Source organism: Thalia democratica, chromosome 4 (assembly GCF_965202585.1).
Source record: "Thalia democratica chromosome 4, ktThaDemo2.hap1.1, whole genome shotgun sequence".
In the NCBI taxonomy this organism is placed as follows: Eukaryota; Metazoa; Chordata; class Thaliacea; order Salpida; family Salpidae; genus Thalia; species Thalia democratica.
The window spans coordinates 41,115,279-41,136,542 of NC_139168.1; the positions used below are offsets into that span (position 1 = coordinate 41,115,279).

At 24.8% G+C, this 21,264-nt stretch overlaps 1 protein-coding gene across 1 annotated transcript in view; it reads left to right on the forward strand.

Annotated features, from left to right (window-relative positions):
* The first annotated feature begins 3,155 nt into the window (after positions 1–3,155).
* LOC145834178 (DNA topoisomerase 2-binding protein 1-like) overlaps positions 3,156–21,264 on the forward strand; it is a 31,681-nt gene continuing 13,572 nt past the window's right edge. Inside the window, exons 1-16 of the mRNA XM_082941551.1 lie at positions 3,156–3,256; positions 5,358–5,460; positions 5,995–6,167; positions 7,736–7,917; positions 9,241–9,434; positions 10,151–10,276; positions 11,730–11,819; positions 12,489–12,570; positions 13,079–13,282; positions 15,447–15,544; positions 15,930–16,101; positions 17,253–17,437; positions 17,772–17,896; positions 18,404–18,529; positions 18,698–18,854; positions 20,562–20,703. Of these exons, the coding sequence (XP_082797677.1) occupies positions 3,179–3,256; positions 5,358–5,460; positions 5,995–6,167; positions 7,736–7,917; positions 9,241–9,434; positions 10,151–10,276; positions 11,730–11,819; positions 12,489–12,570; positions 13,079–13,282; positions 15,447–15,544; positions 15,930–16,101; positions 17,253–17,437; positions 17,772–17,896; positions 18,404–18,529; positions 18,698–18,854; positions 20,562–20,703 (2,237 nt within the window). The 5' untranslated portion in view covers positions 3,156–3,178. The remainder of the gene's footprint in view (positions 3,257–5,357; positions 5,461–5,994; positions 6,168–7,735; positions 7,918–9,240; positions 9,435–10,150; positions 10,277–11,729; positions 11,820–12,488; positions 12,571–13,078; positions 13,283–15,446; positions 15,545–15,929; positions 16,102–17,252; positions 17,438–17,771; positions 17,897–18,403; positions 18,530–18,697; positions 18,855–20,561; positions 20,704–21,264) is intronic.

The following is a 21,264-nucleotide window of genomic DNA, read 5'->3' on the forward strand; positions in this document are numbered from 1 at the left end:
GATAAAATTAAAAAAAAAATCAGATTTTGTCAGTTTAAATTTACAATATTCCTTGTTTTCCAAAGTCTTCAAATGGTAAAAATTAATCAAAAATCCTTTAAAGTCAGAAAAGAATTCCAAAATTTTCCTGGAAATTACGAAAATATTTAATTTTGTTTCCAATGCCTTCACCTGGTATAAATTAGTAAAATATCCTTTATTAAACTGCAAAAATTTTCTAACATATTAAACAAGTACCCTACTTGAACAAGCAGATTTTGTAAGCTTTTTAGTATTGATGATCTGTAGCAAGGACACTTCCATAGTGAAACTGTGATATATACACAAAAGTTTATCCAGCATAATTTTAGAATCAAAGTGTTTTTTGTTTAAATAGTTGAGTTCTTTATAACTAAGCAGTTAGTTTAGTATTTATGTAACAAGATGTGTATACTTTACCTCTTTATAGTTTTTTCAAAGTTGTTTAAATTTATAAATTAAGTTATAAGAGAGGTATATGCCAAGATTAAGTTTACTTATCGTTTGTATTTTTTGTAGAGTAACTTAAGTTTTTAAAGTAAATAAGAGTATATTTACTTGTTACAAATTTTATGCTAAATAATAAGAGGAAATATTTTATACAACAAATATATAGTTTACTTTTTTATGTTTTTTTACAGTTACTTATGTAAATTCTTTTTTAATTGATTTTTATTTTAAGGATTTTATATTAAATAGTTTGGGTAGTATTTTATTATACTAAGTGAACAATTTATATAAGTAAAACTGATTTAGAAAAGTCAGGAAAATTTTGGTAAAAAGACAGGAAAAAGTCAGGAAAAGTCAGGAAATTTTTCTCAGCTTGATCAGTGGCAACCATGGAATAGTTATTTTGTATTTATTAATAGTTGCCTAAAACGTGCTTATTCTTATTTTGTTGAAGCCTGAAGAGATTGACTATCTGTCTTTCGAAACAGCTGTTGTTAAACAAAATAAACTATAGCACTCTATTTGTAATATAAGCTTACAAATAATGATTATTTACTATACTATTACTTATTTAGTAAAACAAGTTTGATCAATAGTTTTAATGTGTTTATAAATAAGTCCATTGTTATTATTAGAAGCGTTTATTAAAAAAGTATTAGTAAGAAGAAAATATATCAAGCTACATACACATTATTGGGGTTTAAATTTTTTGAAATGCATGCAGCCACAATAACAATAAACTTGTATTTTTGTTATTGAAGTTCAGTAAAAGAATCAAATTATTGACTTTAATAAATGCTTGAAATAGAAAACAAAGTTTAAATATTTTACTCTCAACTTAAAATTAAATTTTACTATTACCACAAAGAAATTAGAACATTTACTTTTGCAAGTATTTAAAATTAAAAAAAACAAAATACAATTGAAAATAACATAGAGTTGTCAGATAATTAAAATATAGTATTAACTATAGTTAAGGCCTAAAATAGAATATAAACTCTAATTGTAATAAAAAGTCTTTAGATTCTGTTTAGGATTTAGCTTTCATCATTACAAAAAAGAAAAGTTGCAATGGAGAAATAAATGTTTTTCACTGAAATTTGTAAGCAATAGATTATGCTTTTGCTCGTATAAGTTACCAGCTTCAGATAATAATCATTCAGAATACACAGAAAATGATACTGGGAAAAATATTTCCTTTTAAAGCTGGCAAGATGCGGGTATTTTGTTTTGTTTAAGTTCCATCAATTTAAGACTTTAGCGTTTTCAGTTTCTGCCTTTAAATTTTCTTCTGATTGGTAACTGTGTTTGTTTCTGTTTTAAACAAAAATTAGTAATTTGAAAACTTCAGATCAAAATATGCAAAAGGTTTTGGTTTTTAGATGGCAATATAGGATGATCACTTGTTTGATTAGGCTCACAACAAATATGCATTTTAAGATTTAGTTTTAGCACTTTAAATTATTTTAGAAAAATATTTGTTAACTTTCTTATTATTTTATTTCTAATAAAATCCAAAGTTGAAAACTGTATCTAAACTTGATATTTGTAATGTTTTGAAACTATATAAAATATATACTTTTAGTTTTTAGTTACCTCCTTTCTTTCCAATTTATTTGAATCTGTAAAGTTTTTTTTATAGCATATGTATTATTCTATTAAATACATTATTAAAAATTTTTCTAATTTTTAAAACTGTAAGATTCAATAACAAAAGTGATTTTTCAACTAATAAATTGAAGTATCTAATTAAAGTGCAGTAAAGACTTATACACTCTAGAGTTTTCTAAGCTATAAAATAATAACTTAAGTATAAAAAGTCTAGTGATCTGAATCGAAACACTTCTGATCTGGTAGATCACTAGTTATAATATTGCTATCACAATATAAGTATAAGTGTACATATAAAATTATTTACAAAATTAGTGTATTCACAAAATTAGTATTAAGTTGTTAGTATTATTTTATTAGTCATCTATGTACATTTTTGTTTTGTCAAAAAATGTTTGAAAAACAATATCTTTCAATAAGCTATTTAGTATAATAAAAACATTAAAATTGTTAAATTTAAACGATAGTTAAATAGACATAAACTATACCTTAAAACTAGACAAATAAGACAAAAGAACTACAAGTAAGAGACAAGAATTAGAAAAATAAAAAACTCAATAATTATTAAATGTTAAATTTTTGACAGTTTGGTGGTTAAATATTAAAAATTAAAAAAGATTATTTAAAAATCCTTGGTATAAAAGATCTAGTATATAATACCTTTTGAATAAAACTTGAAAACTAAATTCACTTAGTTTTAATTAATCACACTTAAATATTATTATTTAAAATTTTTTAATGGAATATTTACTGGTCTTAATAATAGTAGTATAAAAGTATCTTTAAATGATAAAACAACATAAAATATTTCACGTAAGCAGTTAATTTAAATAAAACATTGAATTTTCACTATATTGTTTTTGTGGTCAAGTAGTTTAAATGACATGTTCAGTTTTTGTAAACTTTGTTTTTACTATCTTTCTATATAATTTTTTTGCTCATATTCAATACAAATTTCTAATTTTGTCATAAACCTTGGACTCTGGCTGGCTTTTTTGCCTAAAAGAGTGGCAACCATGTTTAATGTATATTGGCATGTATTTATAAGTTAAGGTTTTTACTTTTGAAATTTTTTCAGAATTTTAGAATTTAACTATAAATGCTTATGGCTGGAAATGAGCTTCGACTTTTATGTCTGAATGAAGAGTACAAAAGCAGACTTTGCAATACTGAAGAGGTTTTTTTCAAGCTACTATATATATTAAGAAAAAAACTGTATTATGAAGGCTATGTATAATCAAATTGTTGAAAATAAAATTTTGAACTTATTTTGATTACATATACTAAAATATTATTTATAATAGTAACATTTTAAATATAGGAATTAAATATAAGTCCTCTTTGCTATATTTTACTTCATATGATAAATATTTTTAGTCTTTTGTTTAGTTTTTCGATTTATAATATCTTTTACTTATTTGTTTGACAAACATTTTTAGATTAAATTCATAATTACAGTGCTCCACTAAACGAAACATTTTATTGTAATAAATATCTGGTAAGATACAATTTTATAAGTACTAAAAATACTAAATAAACTATCTAACATACATGTTCAAACTTTTTAGTTTTTGCTAACTTTTTGTGTGTAATGTTTAAAAAATGATTGCATAAGTTGCTGGTTTTTGAAAAGTTCTAAGCATTTCTTTTACGACTGAAATTTGTTTTTTTGTTGTTAATTTTGTAAAAAGTTTCTGATACAAACAAAAGCAAACTTGTCTTTGTTAATTTTTTCAAGTTCATTCTGTTTATTTAAATTCTTTTTGGTTTTTAAAGTTAACAAATTTTGAAAACCTTTATTGCAAAACAACTATGACAAATACATAAATAAAAAAGCTTTTTTTGACAAACAAAAAAAAAGTTATATTTATATACTATTTCTATTGTTTTTAAAATTTATTTTCAAACAAAAAATATTATATATCAATTTTAATTATTAGAATAAGAAAAGACAGATAAACTTTGAAAACAGTTGTGTAAAAGTCTATAATGTGTTGAACATGTGTTGGCCATGGGGGAGGGTCCAACACTTTTTTTACAAAAAATAATTTTGGTATTTATATGAAAGATTTAAGTACAAACTACAAGCCAGTTTTTTTTAGAACTCAAAAATATAATTTAAATTTTGAGATGTTTTATTTTATGTAAAAAGAATCTGATACAAACAAATGGACCATAAATTTTTTGAGGTCAATCTTCTCAGAAATTTAAAAAATCACTAAAAATCTATCTTCTCCTTCATTTTTCAAGCAATCTTCTTCAAATTTTTAGGAAATGTTCCTTACATTACAAGATAAAAAACTTTACTTATGAATTTTAATAATTTTGAAAAGTAAAACACTAATGAAAAAAAAAAAAATTAAGATATTTTTACTTAAAGTTTTTTAAGTCCAAAGTAGCGTTTTTTTAATATAGTATACAAATTAGACTGTGAATGTTTGAAGAAGATTACTTGAAAAATGTAGGAGGAGAAAGATTTTAAATGAAATAGTCTTTTTTTGCTGTTTTAGTTTTCCCTTCTGATAGGGAACCTATTATGCGGCCTAATTTTGACCGGTCATATCTAGAAAGCTAATTTGAATTTTTCAAAACGTTAAAAAGCAACTTAAAGCTTAGTAAAAACTCTATAAAATAAGATCAACTTGTAAAAAACATGGCTTACCTTCCCTATGGCCTTAAATTTCTTATTTTGCTTATTATAATTATAGTATATTAAACAAGAAAAAAGCGCTCAAAATATTTGGTCCAAGGACCTGGTGCACAAAAAAACCTTTTGGTTATCAAGTTGCACAATTAAATAAATTCCTTTAACGTCCTGTCCAGGACTATTTGATTTGCTCTTACAATAAATATGTTGAACTCTTTAAAATTGTACCCTTATTAATTAGCCTTAACTATGGTATGTAATTTGTTTATATTTAGAATAATTATGATTTCGTATATTCTCTGTTAATTTTATATTAATCTTACTAAAAGAAGTGTTTTCTTATTGATATATAAACATCACTTCTTTTAGTAAGGTTAATATAAAATTAAGCAACAAAATATATATATAAACTTTATTGTTTCTTTACAATCAGTAGTTTTCAAGCTTTTTTAAATACTAGAAATTAGTTAAATTTACTTTTTCTGTAATGAACAAAATTGTTCAATTGCTTTTAAAAATTATATTAAAACTATAAAATTAAAAAAAACTATAACTACTTTTTAAATATGTAGCTTTTTACTCAAGTAGATAATCAGTCACAGAAGCAGATTAATATAATATATTTTTAAAGCTATTGAAGAAGACAGATCTAAATTATAAATGGATAACAAAAGAAGAAGCTAAAAGTTGTGATTATGAAAATGATGTAATTTATGTCGTAGAACCAACTGAAGGTTTGTTAACTCGCTTAGCTTAGAATCTTAAAACTGTTCATAAAGTCTAATTGTAAACCCTGTAACTTTTGAGTTTGATTTGTTTTATATGATACAAAAAACTAACGCATGGGATTTTAGTTTCATATATAAGTTTCATGTATGTAATTATTTTGCTTATTATGTTATATATATTGTTTAAACAAAATAGTAAAGTTAGGTAACTCATTTTTTGTTTAATGCTTGCATCTTGTTTAGTACTAAAAATACCTATGAAGTAAAGTTTTGTTTTAGCTAATTTCTTTTGTATAAAATTACTACTAGTTTTAATGACCTAATCTCATAAGCTTTAATCAGCATTTTTTATAGAACTCTGTTATTTGTAATTGAAAAAATAAGTGAAAATAAGTATAAATAAGTATTTTTTAAAACTTTTAACATATTTACTTCGTGACAGAAGCATAGGTGATAATACATCTTATACTAGCATTTGAATAATTGTCTATAAAAAAGACTTAAACTACTTGCTATGTAAAATCAAAAATAATGTTATAGGAATCACAGTTAAAGTTTTAGTCGAAAAAGGATGTGCAGTAATGAGTAGCCATTGTGTCTCAATGGTATTAAACAAAAAAGTTCAACTTAACAGAAGTCTTACTTTTCCACTTGAATCGCTTGTGATGATTGACACATTCATTTGTTTTTCTAATATTAAACCAAAAATAAGAGTTAGTATTGAGATATGTAACAAAATTAAAAAATTATATAACAAAGTTTAAGTGTTGCAATTTATGTTTTTCTAAATTGTGCTAATGAAATAGAATTATTTATATTAGACAGGGTGCTAACTTTGCAGTATCTGTATAACTTTAGGCAGCAATTTACAGCTTTCATCAGCATCAAATTAAGGCCATAGGGGGGAGGGGGGTCCAGCTTGATTTTTAAAAGTTTAAAATTATTATGTATCGTTTTATTTGAGCTATCAGACACTTTTAAACGCTAAAAGATCTTAGTAATTTTTGAGATATAAGCGATCAAAGTTTGGATGTTCAATAGGTTTCTAATGAAAGACGCAAACTAAAAACGCCAAAAAATACTATTTCAATAAAAATCTATTTTCTCCTTCATTTTTAGTCAATTTTATTAAATTGTCACAGAAAGTCCATTGCTATTATTTATATCATCTCAATGCATACTTTCTTTTTAGCTTTGAAAAATAAAGTTTTTGTCAAAAAAAACTGTTGTTTTTTTTTATGTAAAATTTTAATTTTTTCAAATCCCATAATAGAAAGTCTTTTAAAATATGAAAGGGATGTTTCCTAAAAGTGTTAGGTCTCTAGCTCAAAAAATGAAGGATTAGTTAGATTTTTAGTATTTGTTTTTAGTTTCTTAGAAAACTAACTTTAACAAACTTACAATCCATATGCATGTATCAAAAACTTTTTGCAAAAATTACAATGTCTCAAAAGATAAATAAAACTTTTAAATTATATAAAAACAAGCTTGTAAAGTTTATACTGAAAGCTTTCATATAAGTGCCAATGTTATTTTCTATAAAAAAATGTTGGACCCCCTTATGGCCTTAATAGCGCGTTTTTTTATTATCATAAAAAAATGTTGTTATTTTGAATCTGGCCTTGTGGCTGTAGTTTGCTGACCATTAAATTATTGTATTAAGTCCAACTTTAAACTAAAGATAAGAAATAATATCATCATTAGAAAAAATATACCAAATTTATCTTTTAAATTGATAATAAACAATGGTAGTATTTATATTGGTTCATTAACTTGTCTGTTATTCATATGAATTTTTCTTTTTTTAATAAAAGTTTATAAAACTATGTTATTCTTTGAAATTTTTTAGCTAAAACTATATTTTGTGCACGTCTTTATTAGAATAACGTTACATTAATAGAAATATTTACTAATATTTTAAATAATTTTACTCTTACAAAAAACTATTGAATTGTTCTGAAGTAGTATTAGGCTATATAACAAAAAATTTGACTCTGATATGGGGCTGAGCTCTTTGTAATAAGATTAGTATATTGACTTCTATAAGTGTAAATTTAATTAAAATTTCAAATGATCTTACAACATTTTTAGATTAAGTCATTTGGTCTAAATAGAATTTTTTAATAAATGTTAAAGTATATACTTTTGAATGATAAGAATATGTAAAGTAATCTAAACTTCTATTAACCTATTATGTTTGAAATTTTTTTTGATTTTTTTAAGTAATCTCTTTGAATTATATTTACAACAAAAAAGTAAATTGTTTTATTTATTTTACTAGAAAGAGCTTATAAGTAAAGTGAAAAGAATGGGCGGTCGTGTTGATCAAGAGCTTACTTCTTCTATAAGTCATTTAGTAGTTAAGGAAGTTGGTAGTAGCAAGTATTTTGGTGCTTCCCGTCATAAAATACCCATCATGACTGTCGAATGGATAGAGCATTTATGGGAAAAGGGCAAGAATATGTTGGTTGTTTTGTTTATATATCTTAGATTTTACTTTTTGTTTATTCTTTAGAGGAAATATAATCAAAATTAACAGATAGCATATGCTGCTTTTTTTGCTTAATTTAACTGTAGATAGATTTATTGTTTAGTTTTCTGACTACTTTGGAAAAACTTTAAAAATAATTGTAAATGTTACTAAAATACTTGTTAGGTTTTTGCTACATTTTTTAGTAGTTTAATTATTTTAAAAAATACACAATAAAACTTTAACATTTTTGTTTTGAAATCTTCCATTAAGTAAGTTAGGCCATAGGAGGGAAGGTAAATCATATTTTTCGTAGATTAATTTTAAATTATCATTAGTTTTTACTGTTTTCAAAGCTTCGAAGTAATGATTGAAATATAAGCGACTAAAGCTTAGTTTTACAGGTTTTTTTTATGGATGGTGAAAACTAAGAAGCCAAAAAAGACTATTTCACTAAAAATATGTTTTCTTCTACATTTCTTTTAACTTTTCAATTTATTCTCAGTGTAATCTCTACCAAAATTTTAAAACCGCCAGAAGGAAAATTAAACTATTTTTTTAATAATCAAAATTTTTTTTTTTTTGATCATGATTTTTAAATTTTTTTTAAAGTTTCTTAAAAGCTTTAAAATTTCAAAGAATATTGACAATAAAAAAATTGAGGTCCAATTTGTATTATAAATTTAATACAAAAATGAATACATATCAATAGTTAATTTTAATTTTTTCGTGTTTCAAAAATTGATTTACAGCTTTCATTTATAATCCAATTTTGATTTTTATATAAATGAAGTATCACCTTCCTCTAGCATTTGTAAAATAAAAGTGAACTTTACCTTTACAAATCAATACGATAGGGTTGCTAAAAAACCTCGAATTCTGAAAAAATCATGGTAACTGAGAACTTCTGAAAAAAATCTCGATAAACCTGGAATTTTGAACAAAAATCACTAAAAAAACCTGGAAAAAATTCGTATTTTAAAACAATTTTTTACATGTAAAATGATGAATTTTTGATAAATACTTCCTTGTTAAGTACAAAAAATCTATCATATAAAATAACTTTTTTTGAATCATCTAGAATAATATTTATTATAAAAGACATTTAAAGTAATATTAAACTATCTTTTCAATATTTTTATACTTTTAAAGAAAGCTTTTATTTTAAACTTAATTTATGCTAAAAATTGATAAAAATTTGTACTTTCAAAACCCTTGAAGAAATTTAGAACACCTTAATATATTTTTTTAAACCTTTGGCGACCCTGCTAAAACTTTTATGCAATTTTGCTAAATGTTAATAACTTTTTTTAAAGGTTTTTATCGGCAAAGGACCAGAATTGGGATGCCTTCAGGTGTCCGATGTTTTTAGGTTGCCATATCACTGTAACTGGGTACAATCAGCAAGAGAGGAAAGAAATAGAAAAACTGGTTGTGAAGAATGGTGGTAAGTACAGCGGTTCAATGCACTTGAACGAAACAACTCATCTTATTGCTCTACGACCTGAAGGTATGTTGGTGTTAACAAGTACTTTTGTTGTTTGATATTACAAGTTACCATTGTTACAACATATTTAAGCTTGTAGATAAAATTCTACCAAAGCAAGCTGCTTGTAGACTGCAATGAATAAAAATAAATCGATACGCTATTGAATAAACTTTTACGATTAAAAAAAAAATTGTTAGTTTACTTTTAGGTCAAAATAGATAAATTAAAAGTAAATAAAACTTCAAAAAACAAGTTCGTTGATTTTGTTTGACAGGGTAGAGAATTTTCTTTTTAAACTTAAAGATAATGATCTAAATAAAATAGTTATGTGCTCTAGTTTGCTGCTACAATTCTAGCTAGAACATTACTAATAGTTAAAGGTCGTTAAAATTTAGGTCATTTAGTTTTTTTCATAGATTTTCTGATTATAAAAACTAAAATAAAGGCACAGTTTAGAAAATCAGGAAACTGTGGTATTTTTTGTTTGTAAAAATTTGTAATTAAATAGTTAGAAGTAAACGTAATTTTATAAAAACCCCATAAAGTTTTTTAATTTTGTTTAACTAGATGAAGATAATGGAAAAGTTTTAAGTTTTTTCTTCTATTTTAATCTAGCTATCTTTTTCAATGCTTGTACTTCAAAACTTGTAAAAATACCTTTACATTATATAACTGGAATATATCAGACTGTTAGCTTATAATACACAATAGCAGTAATAATACGTTTTTGAACGCAGGACAAAAGTACGAAATGGCAGGAAAGTTTGGAGTAAAAGTTGTTAGTAAAAGGTGGTTTGTTGATAGCATCAATAAAAAATACTGTCTGGATCATAATAAATATCCTGTGAAGAAAACTGAGGAAAGTTAGTTTAATTTCTATTGTTAATAAAAGGTTATGGTTAATAAAGATATAAATTCTTATGTCTGAAGGATAAAGTGTAATAAATTTATTTATAATTTACTTTTGCAGTATTTTGCAGAAAGAAAGAAAAAATGGTGTTTTTTAACATAGAAATTTGATATTATACATTTTTGTACAGTTTTTATAATGTACAACTTAACCAACTCATATCTCAATTGCTATTATTATAAAATAAACAGTTTTATTCAACAAAACTTGGTAAAAATCAGGTAAAAAAAGCAAACATATTCTATTTAATTTTTGTTGATTAAAACTTAAAGATATTAATGACCAAAAATTTTCAGTTCATCATGAACAACTATGAATTTTGTATTCTTCATTTAGTTTGTTTAATGTGCTTTCTTCAAGTATAAGGATAGGTTCATTGTTAGTTTAACTTTAAAACAAATACTTGTTTAACATACATTTCTTAAGGCCATATGGGGTCCACCTTGTTTTTTACAAGTTGATCTTATTTTGTCTAGTTTTATCTTAGCTGTCAGAGACTCTTAACTGCTTAACGAAGTTCGAAGTAATTTCTGAGAATCTAGCGTTCCAAGTCAATGAGTTCAATAGGTTTGTTATAAAAGGTCCAAATCAAAAAGACGGAAAAAAATATTTCACAAAAATTTATATTCTCCATTATGTTTTAACCAATATCTTCAAGTTTTTTAGTAAGTCCATTACTAATATTTTCAATGTTTTAACTGTAGGATAATTATCAACTATAAAAAACAATATTTTTTTCAGATTTTTTTTAGTGCAGGTTTATTGTTTTTAATATTTTCAAAATTTTAATATTTAAGGTTTTTGTAACTATATAACAAATGTTTCCTAAAAGTTTGAGGTATCTTGCTCAAAAAATTAAGAAGAACATGGGTTTTTAGTGAACTTTAAGTTTTAAAGAAAATTGACAATGAAAATTTTGCAGACTATACTTTTGTATGGGAAACTTTTTACAAAATAATAATACTTAAAAAGTTAAATAAAGTTTTTTTGTCTTTTAAAAACAGTTTTATCGTTGTAATTTGAGCTTTCAAACAAGGGCCAATGCTAGTTTTTATCAAAAAAATCTTGGACCTCTTACGGCTTAAAACTATAGATTTGTTTATCATTTGTTGTAGTTTTACACTTTTAACAAAATCTGTTTACTAATGACTTAATGACATAGAAAAATTTAGTAAAATGACATCAAATCAGTTTAAGGCGCCTACATCAGGCAAATCTTTAAGAAGGGAAGTGGTTTAATAGATGAACCCCTGAAGTTGAAATATTCCTATCTTTAAAATAATTCTGACTTTACACTTTTATTTTTATTTCAAATTAAATTAATAAATAAGTTAGACTAATCTATTGTATAAGGTATAGTTTTTTAATTATATTGAACTTAAAAAAAGCAAAATATTTGTTATTAGGTAAGGAAAATAATCATAGAGCATATCTCAATTCCACACATTCATCCCAATCATCGTCACAAGCCAGAAAACACGCCCAAGCAGCTATAAGTAAGTTATTTTTATTTATTTACCTCTCTTTTTAAACATAAAATAATTTAAATGTTTTAATTGTCACTTTTTGTTTATTTTAAGTATCAATTCATAGTATTCTATTTCATTACGCTGTTACTCGTAGAAAAATGGTTTGTAAAGATTATGTGTTTTGATAGTAATGAATATTTTCATAAAAGCGAAGGCAAGGGTAAATTTGAAAGTTACAATTATTACTATCTAGCGTTGAAGTAGATCCAAGCTCTTTACTAATCGTTTAGTTATATTATTTGACTTAAAACTAATATGTTTTACTTCTTTTAGTGTCAATTAAAGTAATAAAAGTACCAATAAATTTAAATTTTAAACGAAATGTGTAAAATAAATAAAATTTGTTAATTCTTATGTTTTTTCTATTCCTCAAACTATTTTTCTATTTTATTGTCTGTTCTGTTTTTAAACTTAAAAAACTATTTAGCTTTAATAAAAACAGTAATAATTTTTAAAGATATTATGCATAAGAACATTAAAACAAGTTAGCACTTATTACTAAAGTCATTGTTAGAAATATAGTGTCTTCAACTTTTTAATAGATTTCATAGTGTGATTGATAATTTTAAAATATAGTTTTTGGAAATTATGTTATATAATATGGGAAAAATTGTTGTCTTATTTGAATTTTTACAGTTGCAGATATGAGTTGTATCAGCATGGTAGCTGTAAATGAGACTGAGCAATCTATAAATGTTTCCAACTTTCCTACTCAAAGGTAACTAAAGATTTCATCTTATGTTAAATATTAGCTTGTTTTTGTTAAAATATATATGCCAATTTAGGAGTCAAATATTGTTTTGTTAATAATAAACTGTAAAAAAAATATTAGATATATTAAAAACCTTTAAAATACATATTCCAGTCAAAAATAAAGTTTAAGTTTAGTTACTATGTATTTTGTGACCGTTAGTTTCTTAAAACTCGACTAAAAAATTGTAAAAAATCAAAATTTCTATAATGCTATTTGGGCTATTTATTAGTTATAATAATTACTTTATTATAATAATATTACAACAAGGTTTTTTATATAGTAAGAAATTTTATTACAGGTCTATGCTTAGTCTTCCTAAAATAATAAAACCGCAAAAAACTTATCAATTTCTTATACCCTAACAAATTCGATTATAAGTTATTTTATTACTTTAAAACTTTAGTTTATTAAAATATAAAATAACATACAAAACTGTTTCCATTGTAACATTAAATTAAGCTTCTAATTATAGAGTTTCTGGTTTCCAAATGAGTCAGAAGTTTAAAAACTTAAAACCTACCAACAATCGCGATCCGAAGTTAGAGTTGATGCAGTTTGACTTGTCCAACGTAGATGAGATACCAGATTTTGACAACATTTGCGTGTTTTCTGCAGGCTTTACATTGGTTGAAAATGAAAAAATAAAGCAAATACTTAATTCTGCTGGAGCTACTAGGTTAACATTATATTTTTATTTTTTCTGATTACATATTTTAAAATGTAAACAACTGTATGACTTAATTATTGTTTTGCTTGTTTTTGGAAATAGTTTAGATGTTGTCCTTAGATTAATATGAGAAAAAAGTCGAATGATATATATGATAAACTACAATTTTTAACTATTTTTTTATAATTATTAATGTTTGTAGTGCAGTTGTAAACAATGTTTTGTAATAGAAAAACAATAGAAACATTTAAAGTGCTTTTAATATTATTTAAATTATTGACTTGCTAAAAATTATATGGACTTTTAAAGTAGTCAGTACATACTGACCTATAAAAATACATATAGAAATATAGGGAACGGGTCACTTTTGCACGAGAGGACACTTTTGCACAAGTAAAAAAATTTGCACAGTGACTCTTTTGAATGGAGGGTCACTTTTGCAGGAGGGGACTTTTCTGCACGGCCACCCTTTTTCACTTTTGCTTGAGGGACACTTCTGCACGGCGACTGTCTTGAACGCAGGGCCACTTGTGCACGGCAACAATTTTTTCACGACAAAATTTTTGCACGGCGTTACTTTTGCACGAGATCACATTATTACGGCGACATTTTTGCACGGAACATCACTTTTGCATGCAGGCCGATTAAATGTTTCTAGCTAGTAACGAATCTGTTACAAAAAAACATCAAGTAAAATCTGAAATACCTTGAAAATAAATTAAATAAACAAGTTTTTTATTTAATAGTTATTTAATTAAAATAAATATAAAATATTTTTTAAATAACTATTTAATGCTAATTTTAACATCGAGAGAATATAAGTAAAAATCAGTCTCAAGATTCGTGTTTTAAAACCCTACTAGATTAAGTTTATATTTCTGTTTAAAAGTTAACAAAATTCAGTTTGTTTTTATTCAAAATATTTAGATTTGTTTTAATTAAAAAAAAAGGTAATTATCTATTTTATTGAATAAAATATGATTAAAGTGATTCGTAGTACGTTGTTATATTGTTCTAAGTAAAATTTCAAATAAAAACTTAACGTTAAAATTTCATAAATAAATCACATTTATTCTAAAATAATTTACGTTTAAAAGCGAATTTCGTTTAAGTTGATGAAAATTAAAATTTATAGTTAATTTATTTAAATTTTTATTTCAGAAATAAAAAATTAAAAACGTGCAAAAGTGAAGCCGTGCAAAAAAGAAGCTCTATTCAAAATTGACCGATTGTTCAAAATTTTTGCAGTGCATAAATATTTCTGTGAAAATATATTGCCAAAGTGACGCCGTGCAAAAGTGTCCCCTCGTGCAAAATAAAATATTTTAAATATTGTAAATAAATATAGTACTACTATCATTATAAAAAACCTCTAAAATACGTAAAGTATTAAATAGCCTAATTGAGTATAACAAAGCTAAATTATTAATTAAAAAAATGCTACATTAGTTGAAGATTTATATAAGGTGTTTTTTTAGCTCTGGTTTAACTTCATGTCATACATCATACAACCATAAAGTATTATTTTATTTCAGTCTTTATTTCGCATAAAAATTAAATAATGTTTTATTATAGATATACGCGAAAATACTTTCATATACTTACTAAATAATAAAAGGGTTCCCACTTCCCTATAATGCCCTAGAAATCTCTAGAAACTTGCAATATTCAGAAAAATCCTTATAAATCCCAAGAAAAAGTTTAAAAATATTTCAAAATCCCTAGTAATTACAATTTTTTGCTTGGTTATTGCAATTCGAAAGCCAAAACAGCTACACCGCGTGGTGAAAAAACACAAAAAAAAATCTAATTATTATCTTAACATCAAAATAATTGTAATTTCAGAACAAAACTGTGACTCTATTGTACCACCTAGCGGATAAAAAATTTAATTTTCTAATGCAAAACACAACATATCTGAAGTTTGCTTATTTAACTAAATTAGAGCTCAAAAACCCTCGAACTTTCGTAAACTTCTTATTAAAACTGTGCTTATAAACGGTTAATGACATATTTTATTTTATGTACCTTAAAAATATGTTTAAAACGTTTAAAGTTCATTATTTTTTTCTGAAAATTTCTCTATAGATATGCTTTATTTTAAGGGTTTTCCTATGATTTATTTTAAAATTTTAGTTGGAACCCTGTAATAAGTTTATAGCAAATTTTATAGATCGACATTGTTTACAACTCAAGTAACCCATGTTCTGATAGGTGATTTCAACCAAATATTAAAGAACGATGTTTCAGAAATTAAAAACAAAGTTGAAAGTTTGTTTTCGTTTGTTGTTTTATTTTTGCACTGTAATAAGCTATGATTGATTTTCCATATATTATTATTAACATGGAGTTGATCAGTAAAATAAATTTAAATTAAAAGTTGTCTTTTTGAATTATTTAATTGTATACTTATTTTATAGGCAACATCTTTAAAAAATTGTTAATAAAAAAACTTAAGTATAAACTAGTTAATATGTTACAGCACTTTAAGTAAAACATATTCACAAGCTTTGTAAGTACGATTAGTACTAAAAAAATATACCTTATTGTTTTATCTAAATTACTGCTTTTATAACCTTATACAACTTAAATGATACAAACAACTTTTCAAAAAACTATCTTAGTTATATTTTGTTAAATTGACGTTAACACATAGGTGGTGAAGAAATTCAAGTTGTAACTTTCAATTGGCTTTTGGAATCGGTACGAGCGAGGTCAGTGGTGGACGAATGTCACTTTTGGCATCCTAGTTTCGGAGACAGACCCATATGTAACGATACTGTTGATATGGACCAAACGCATTGTCCTGACCAATCTTTTCAACAACAGTAAGTTAACGTTTTTTTTTCCTATCAGTAAAGTTGTATAAGTATTACTTTAGCATAAAAAATTAGACGGTGAGAAGATACAAAATATAATTTAGTATTTTTATGTATGTAAACAAGTTTATTTGTTATAAAATGGCTTTTGATTCATCCTTTAAGTTATAGTAGTTGGCGGCAGAGAGTTTGTTGTTTTGGTTTTTACAATTTGTTGCAATAAAAAAGTTGTTAGACTTATATTTGAAAAAGATTTTGAGAATTATAATATAATAGTATTTATTATTATTAGTATTACAGTGCGTCCTCGCTAATCTGGTCGGTTCTAGTCGAGAAGTAAACTTAATGAACTGAGCTAAAGTCAATTTATTCGCTTAAAAAATTAAAATCTTGTGTGCAGATCGAACAGTGTGAAAAAAAAATGAACAGTGTGCTGATTATAAATAATATAACTAATGCTATAACTTGTTGTAAAACCAATTGCAACTTGCAAGAAGGCAAAAAATTTTGATTAATGAAAGCAGTTTATACTTACCTTATAGTTCTAATACTTTTTTAAACTTAAAGCTATAATTCACAGTTATCACTCAGTTTATATTATTAAATAGGTTGATTAAAAAAAGACAATTTTTTGCTTTTATCCGTCCATAGGCTAACTTGTCTATAATTACAAAAAAACTTTTCCAACATGGCTGCATTAAGTTGGTTGTACAATACTATTGCGATTATTAATTGTAATAAATTAGTTACTTTATAATTTTTCACTGGTACTTAATTAAGGTACTTAATAAGTAAATGATATTGTTTTAAATTAACTATGTAATATGTATATTTGATTGAACCATAAATCAGAAAAATTCAGGCATAGTTTTGAACTTTAAACGCTTAAAGTGTTTAGCTAAAAAAGAGAGGTCAAATCCCCCTAAATACTATTAGACGGGACCAAAAAATACTTCAATAACAAATTAACATTTAAATTAAATTAAAATAAAATAATCTTTCATTTTTATTAATTTCTTATATAATAGAAAGAATAAAAAACGCATTTAGTTTTGGTCCTGGTTCAAATTTGATGAAAATAATTTGGACTTTGTGGTGAAATTGTTTCTCCAATAAAAAACAAATTTGAAGTTGAAATAAATGTTTTATAAATTAATCAGAATTCAATCTGTGCAAGAGACGAAAAGTGCAGGAGATTTACCACCCAACTATAAATTTCCTGCAATACCGGACAAACCACCTTCGAACTTCCATAACCTTCCACCGATAGAAACTGGCACGATAGGTGATTCGACACTGTTGAAAAACTACGAAGAAGCTGAGTGCGAAAACAAAACTGCTTCAGGTTTGTAATTTTTATGTTTGTTTACTTTCTAAAAAAAATATAACATGTTTTTATCAAATGTTTATATATATTCAAATTTTTATAGGGTTAAATTTGTTGTGTAATACATATATATACTAATGAAAAGCTTGAGTGTACAATTTTGACCAAAGTTTAAATTAAAAATTTAAGTATTTACACTTAGATTGTCCATTTAGTCTAAAATTTTATTTGCAAGAACTGAGTATTTAAATTGTGTTAGAGTGATATAAATGTGTTGTATCTCAACATTGAATAATTTTAAATTATGTATATAGCAAAATAAATCATGTACATATCAAGTTTAATTAAACAGGCGTAGAGTGTAATGAGACGACCGTAATGGACTGCTCTAACATTTCACAGTTTCTTAAAGGAAAAACATTTCAAGTTGTTAATTTATCACCGACTCGTAATGAGTTTTGCTGCCAAAAAATTGAGGTATTTCATTAGAAATATTTAGAAATTAATTTTATCGACCAAAACAAATGAACTGTAATAAATCTATTTATATAAACTACTTTTATCGTTTAGTTATATTTTAATATATTTTCTGGACGTAATATACACATTTGAAGATTAAAAAGTTCAGATATGCTCATAACAACTTTTAAAAGCATTTTCGAGATATAGTATTTTATTAAAAAAATTTCCGTACAAGCTGAAAATCAACCAGAGATATATATATATATTTTGTAAGTTAGTGTGTTTTTGTAAAATCATTTGAGCAACATGTAGAATTAAACATATTTTTACAGCTACTTTTCAATTATTTTGATTAAATATACTATTATATTTTATTTACTATACTATATATAAAAACTTAAACTCTATAAATTATAAACTGAATATTTTTTATATTTATTCAAAGCTAACTCGTAATTTATTATTACAATTTCACACATATGCGGTGCATATTGTTGTTTAGTACTGAACAATTTTACACAGATGATGGGAGGTGTTTTGGTAGAATTTGCTTGTAACACTGATTTTCTTATCGTTCCTATTCAGGGACTCTCGCCTGACCAACTCAGCAAGTATAACTGTAAAAATGTTGTTACTGGATTTTGGTTGGTAAGTTTTTAAATTTTTGTATAAAAATATTAACCATAGTTTGTGTTTTAATTATTACTACTTTCAAACTTTAGTATTTTTTTAGTAAAACATCCATGAGGATTAAAAAATTGTTTTAAACTTTTTTTGTTTACTAGTCAAAGTGCAAATCAACACATTTTGTCACAGGATATGTGCTTGTTGCACGGGAGAGTGGGATTAGATAGCCATCCACTCAACACACCATTTCAATCTAATGGCTTTCCATTATCCGGTTGCTGTGTTTGTTTGAGCAAGTACGATGAGAATGAGAGGTTTTATTTAGAAGAAGTTGTGCACTCTCTAGGTACGTATTGCAGATTTGTTGAATTAGAGTTGACGATGATCTTATAAAATACTAATTTGTACTAAAATATAGCCAAATTAAAATACTTATGTATACAGAGTTATTATTTGTTCCTACCAGAGTAAACAATAGCAACTACTTAAGTATGAAACATATTTTTTAAAGTTCATGATTTCATTTAATAACAAAAAATTTACAAAGTTTATAAAATTTTACTTCAAACAGCAACAAAAATGAATGAAACAGGTTATGTTAAGTATTTAGCTGTCAAAAATGTAGAAGGTGTTTAAGCAAAGTTAATGGTATGTATTACAAACTTTAAGCGTTTGAAAATTACATAGTTTCTGTAGTAACATTAACTAGCTATATACCATCAAGTCTAAATAGTTTGTATCCAAAATCGTTTAAGTTAGTTGAAGGAAAGAAAAGGATTTTACATGAGAAACTCCATGAGGTATGATAAAAGTTTTTTGCTTCCACTTACAAAAAGCATTTGACCTTTAATGATTTATTACATAACGAAAATTGTGTTTAGTACAATAAGAACTCGTTCACAGCTTATAGGTTGTTTAAAATATAGTAATTGAGCAGGACAACGTTTAACGTTTAGGATCACCATTTCAAACTTGTACAATCTGGAAAAACTTACGGCCTAACAATAAAAACTAAAGTCTATTAGTAGAAAAACTAAGTGATTTATTTTTTAATTTCCATAAAGTAATAATTTATTAAGCGTTAATGTCTATTTAATATTTTCTCGAAATAGTTCTTGGCTAAAATAATATAACTTCTTTTTTAATTTGTTTAATAATAAGGTTTTGTACTTTGTATCTTAGTACTCGTAGAAATTTACTATTAGCTTATAGTTAATACCTATAACTGTCAAAGTAAGTGGGATTTAAATAGCTACATTTTTTCTATAAATAAGCAGTAATTTAGATAACTAAACCTTTTGCGTTGAAACAATGGGTGTAAAAAAAAGTATTCTGCAAACCACTTAAAAAAGTACACCGTATTATTATTGTATATAATTTCAACAAAAAATTTTTATATTTATTGTTAACTGGTTTATTTAAATTTTAAAGTTAATAATGTGAAAATTTACAAAAAAAAGTTAAATAAATCTTAATTAGCAACTTTTACCTTTTTTTATTCATGCTTTGAATATTCGAAATCTGTATTGTATTGGTATAAATAACTGTACACAAACTACTGTGCACATACCTTTACTTTTAAAATATTTTGATAAAGTGTTAAGATGTTCGCTAAAACTTTTGATACTTGATTATTGACAGTAGATATTTTAATGAGTTAATAAGTTGAATTATTTAATTTGAAGTGCAGAATCGTCAAAAAATATATACAGTAAGGTCTATAGTTTTTTAAAGGATTAAAAAAATGTTTAACTGTTCATCAATAAAGAAGTTGGTCACAAAAAAATAATCTAAAGTTTAAGTGAAAAAAAATCTTAGCCACTATTATAGTTATATATTATATTATCTCAAATGTCGTCTAGTTATGTAGATTTCAATCAAACTATTTTATAGCTTGTATTGATAAGCTTTTTAAGAAACAAAAATTTTCTTAGTTGTATTTGTATGCTGAAATTTGAACCAGGCAAAGTGAATTACAGGTATATAACAAACGAAAATACAGCCTAATGACATTAACATTTTTTTTGTTGTACTTATTGGTTATAAAATGCAGGAGGGAAAACGCAGTCGAATTTAGTTAGAATGGATCTTTCCGAGGACAATTTAATTGCAACTACTCATCTAATTATAGAAAAAAAAGTTGGTGAAAAATACGAAGCAGCTAGAAATTGGGGCATAGCCACTGTAAATTCAAAGTTCGTTTTCTAGTTTTAACTTTAAAGAAAAAATTCAAATAACTTTTTTTTTTAGTTTTTAATAATTTGTAGTTTGTCTTTTAATTATTAGGAAAATTAATTTGTTTTGAGAAAAAAAATTGCAGATTTTTTATGTTATATGTAAAAGGTAATTATACAAATATTTTACTTAAATGTCTTTATTTCGATGACCGAACTGTATTTCTGTACACCAGGTTCTTTGACAATATTTTGAGGTTCTACTTTTTATCGTGTTTAATTAACTTACTTACTTGCTAGCGAAAAAATTATTGTATGTATCATAAACTATGGAAGTTTTTTGAATTCATTTCGTAATATATAAATTATGATTTTTATAACAATCTTTTTAAAGCTGAATATTTACGGTACTTTTTTCTTAAAGCTTTAAAAAGTTATGGCTTTTCATAAGTTTTCAACTGAAAAAAAATTATTATATAATTAGTTTTTTAGATACAAATAAAGTTCTTAAAACTCAAGATTAACAAACTATAAAAAAACGTTTTCTGCAGGTTTTCAAGTTAATGTATTATTATCACGACA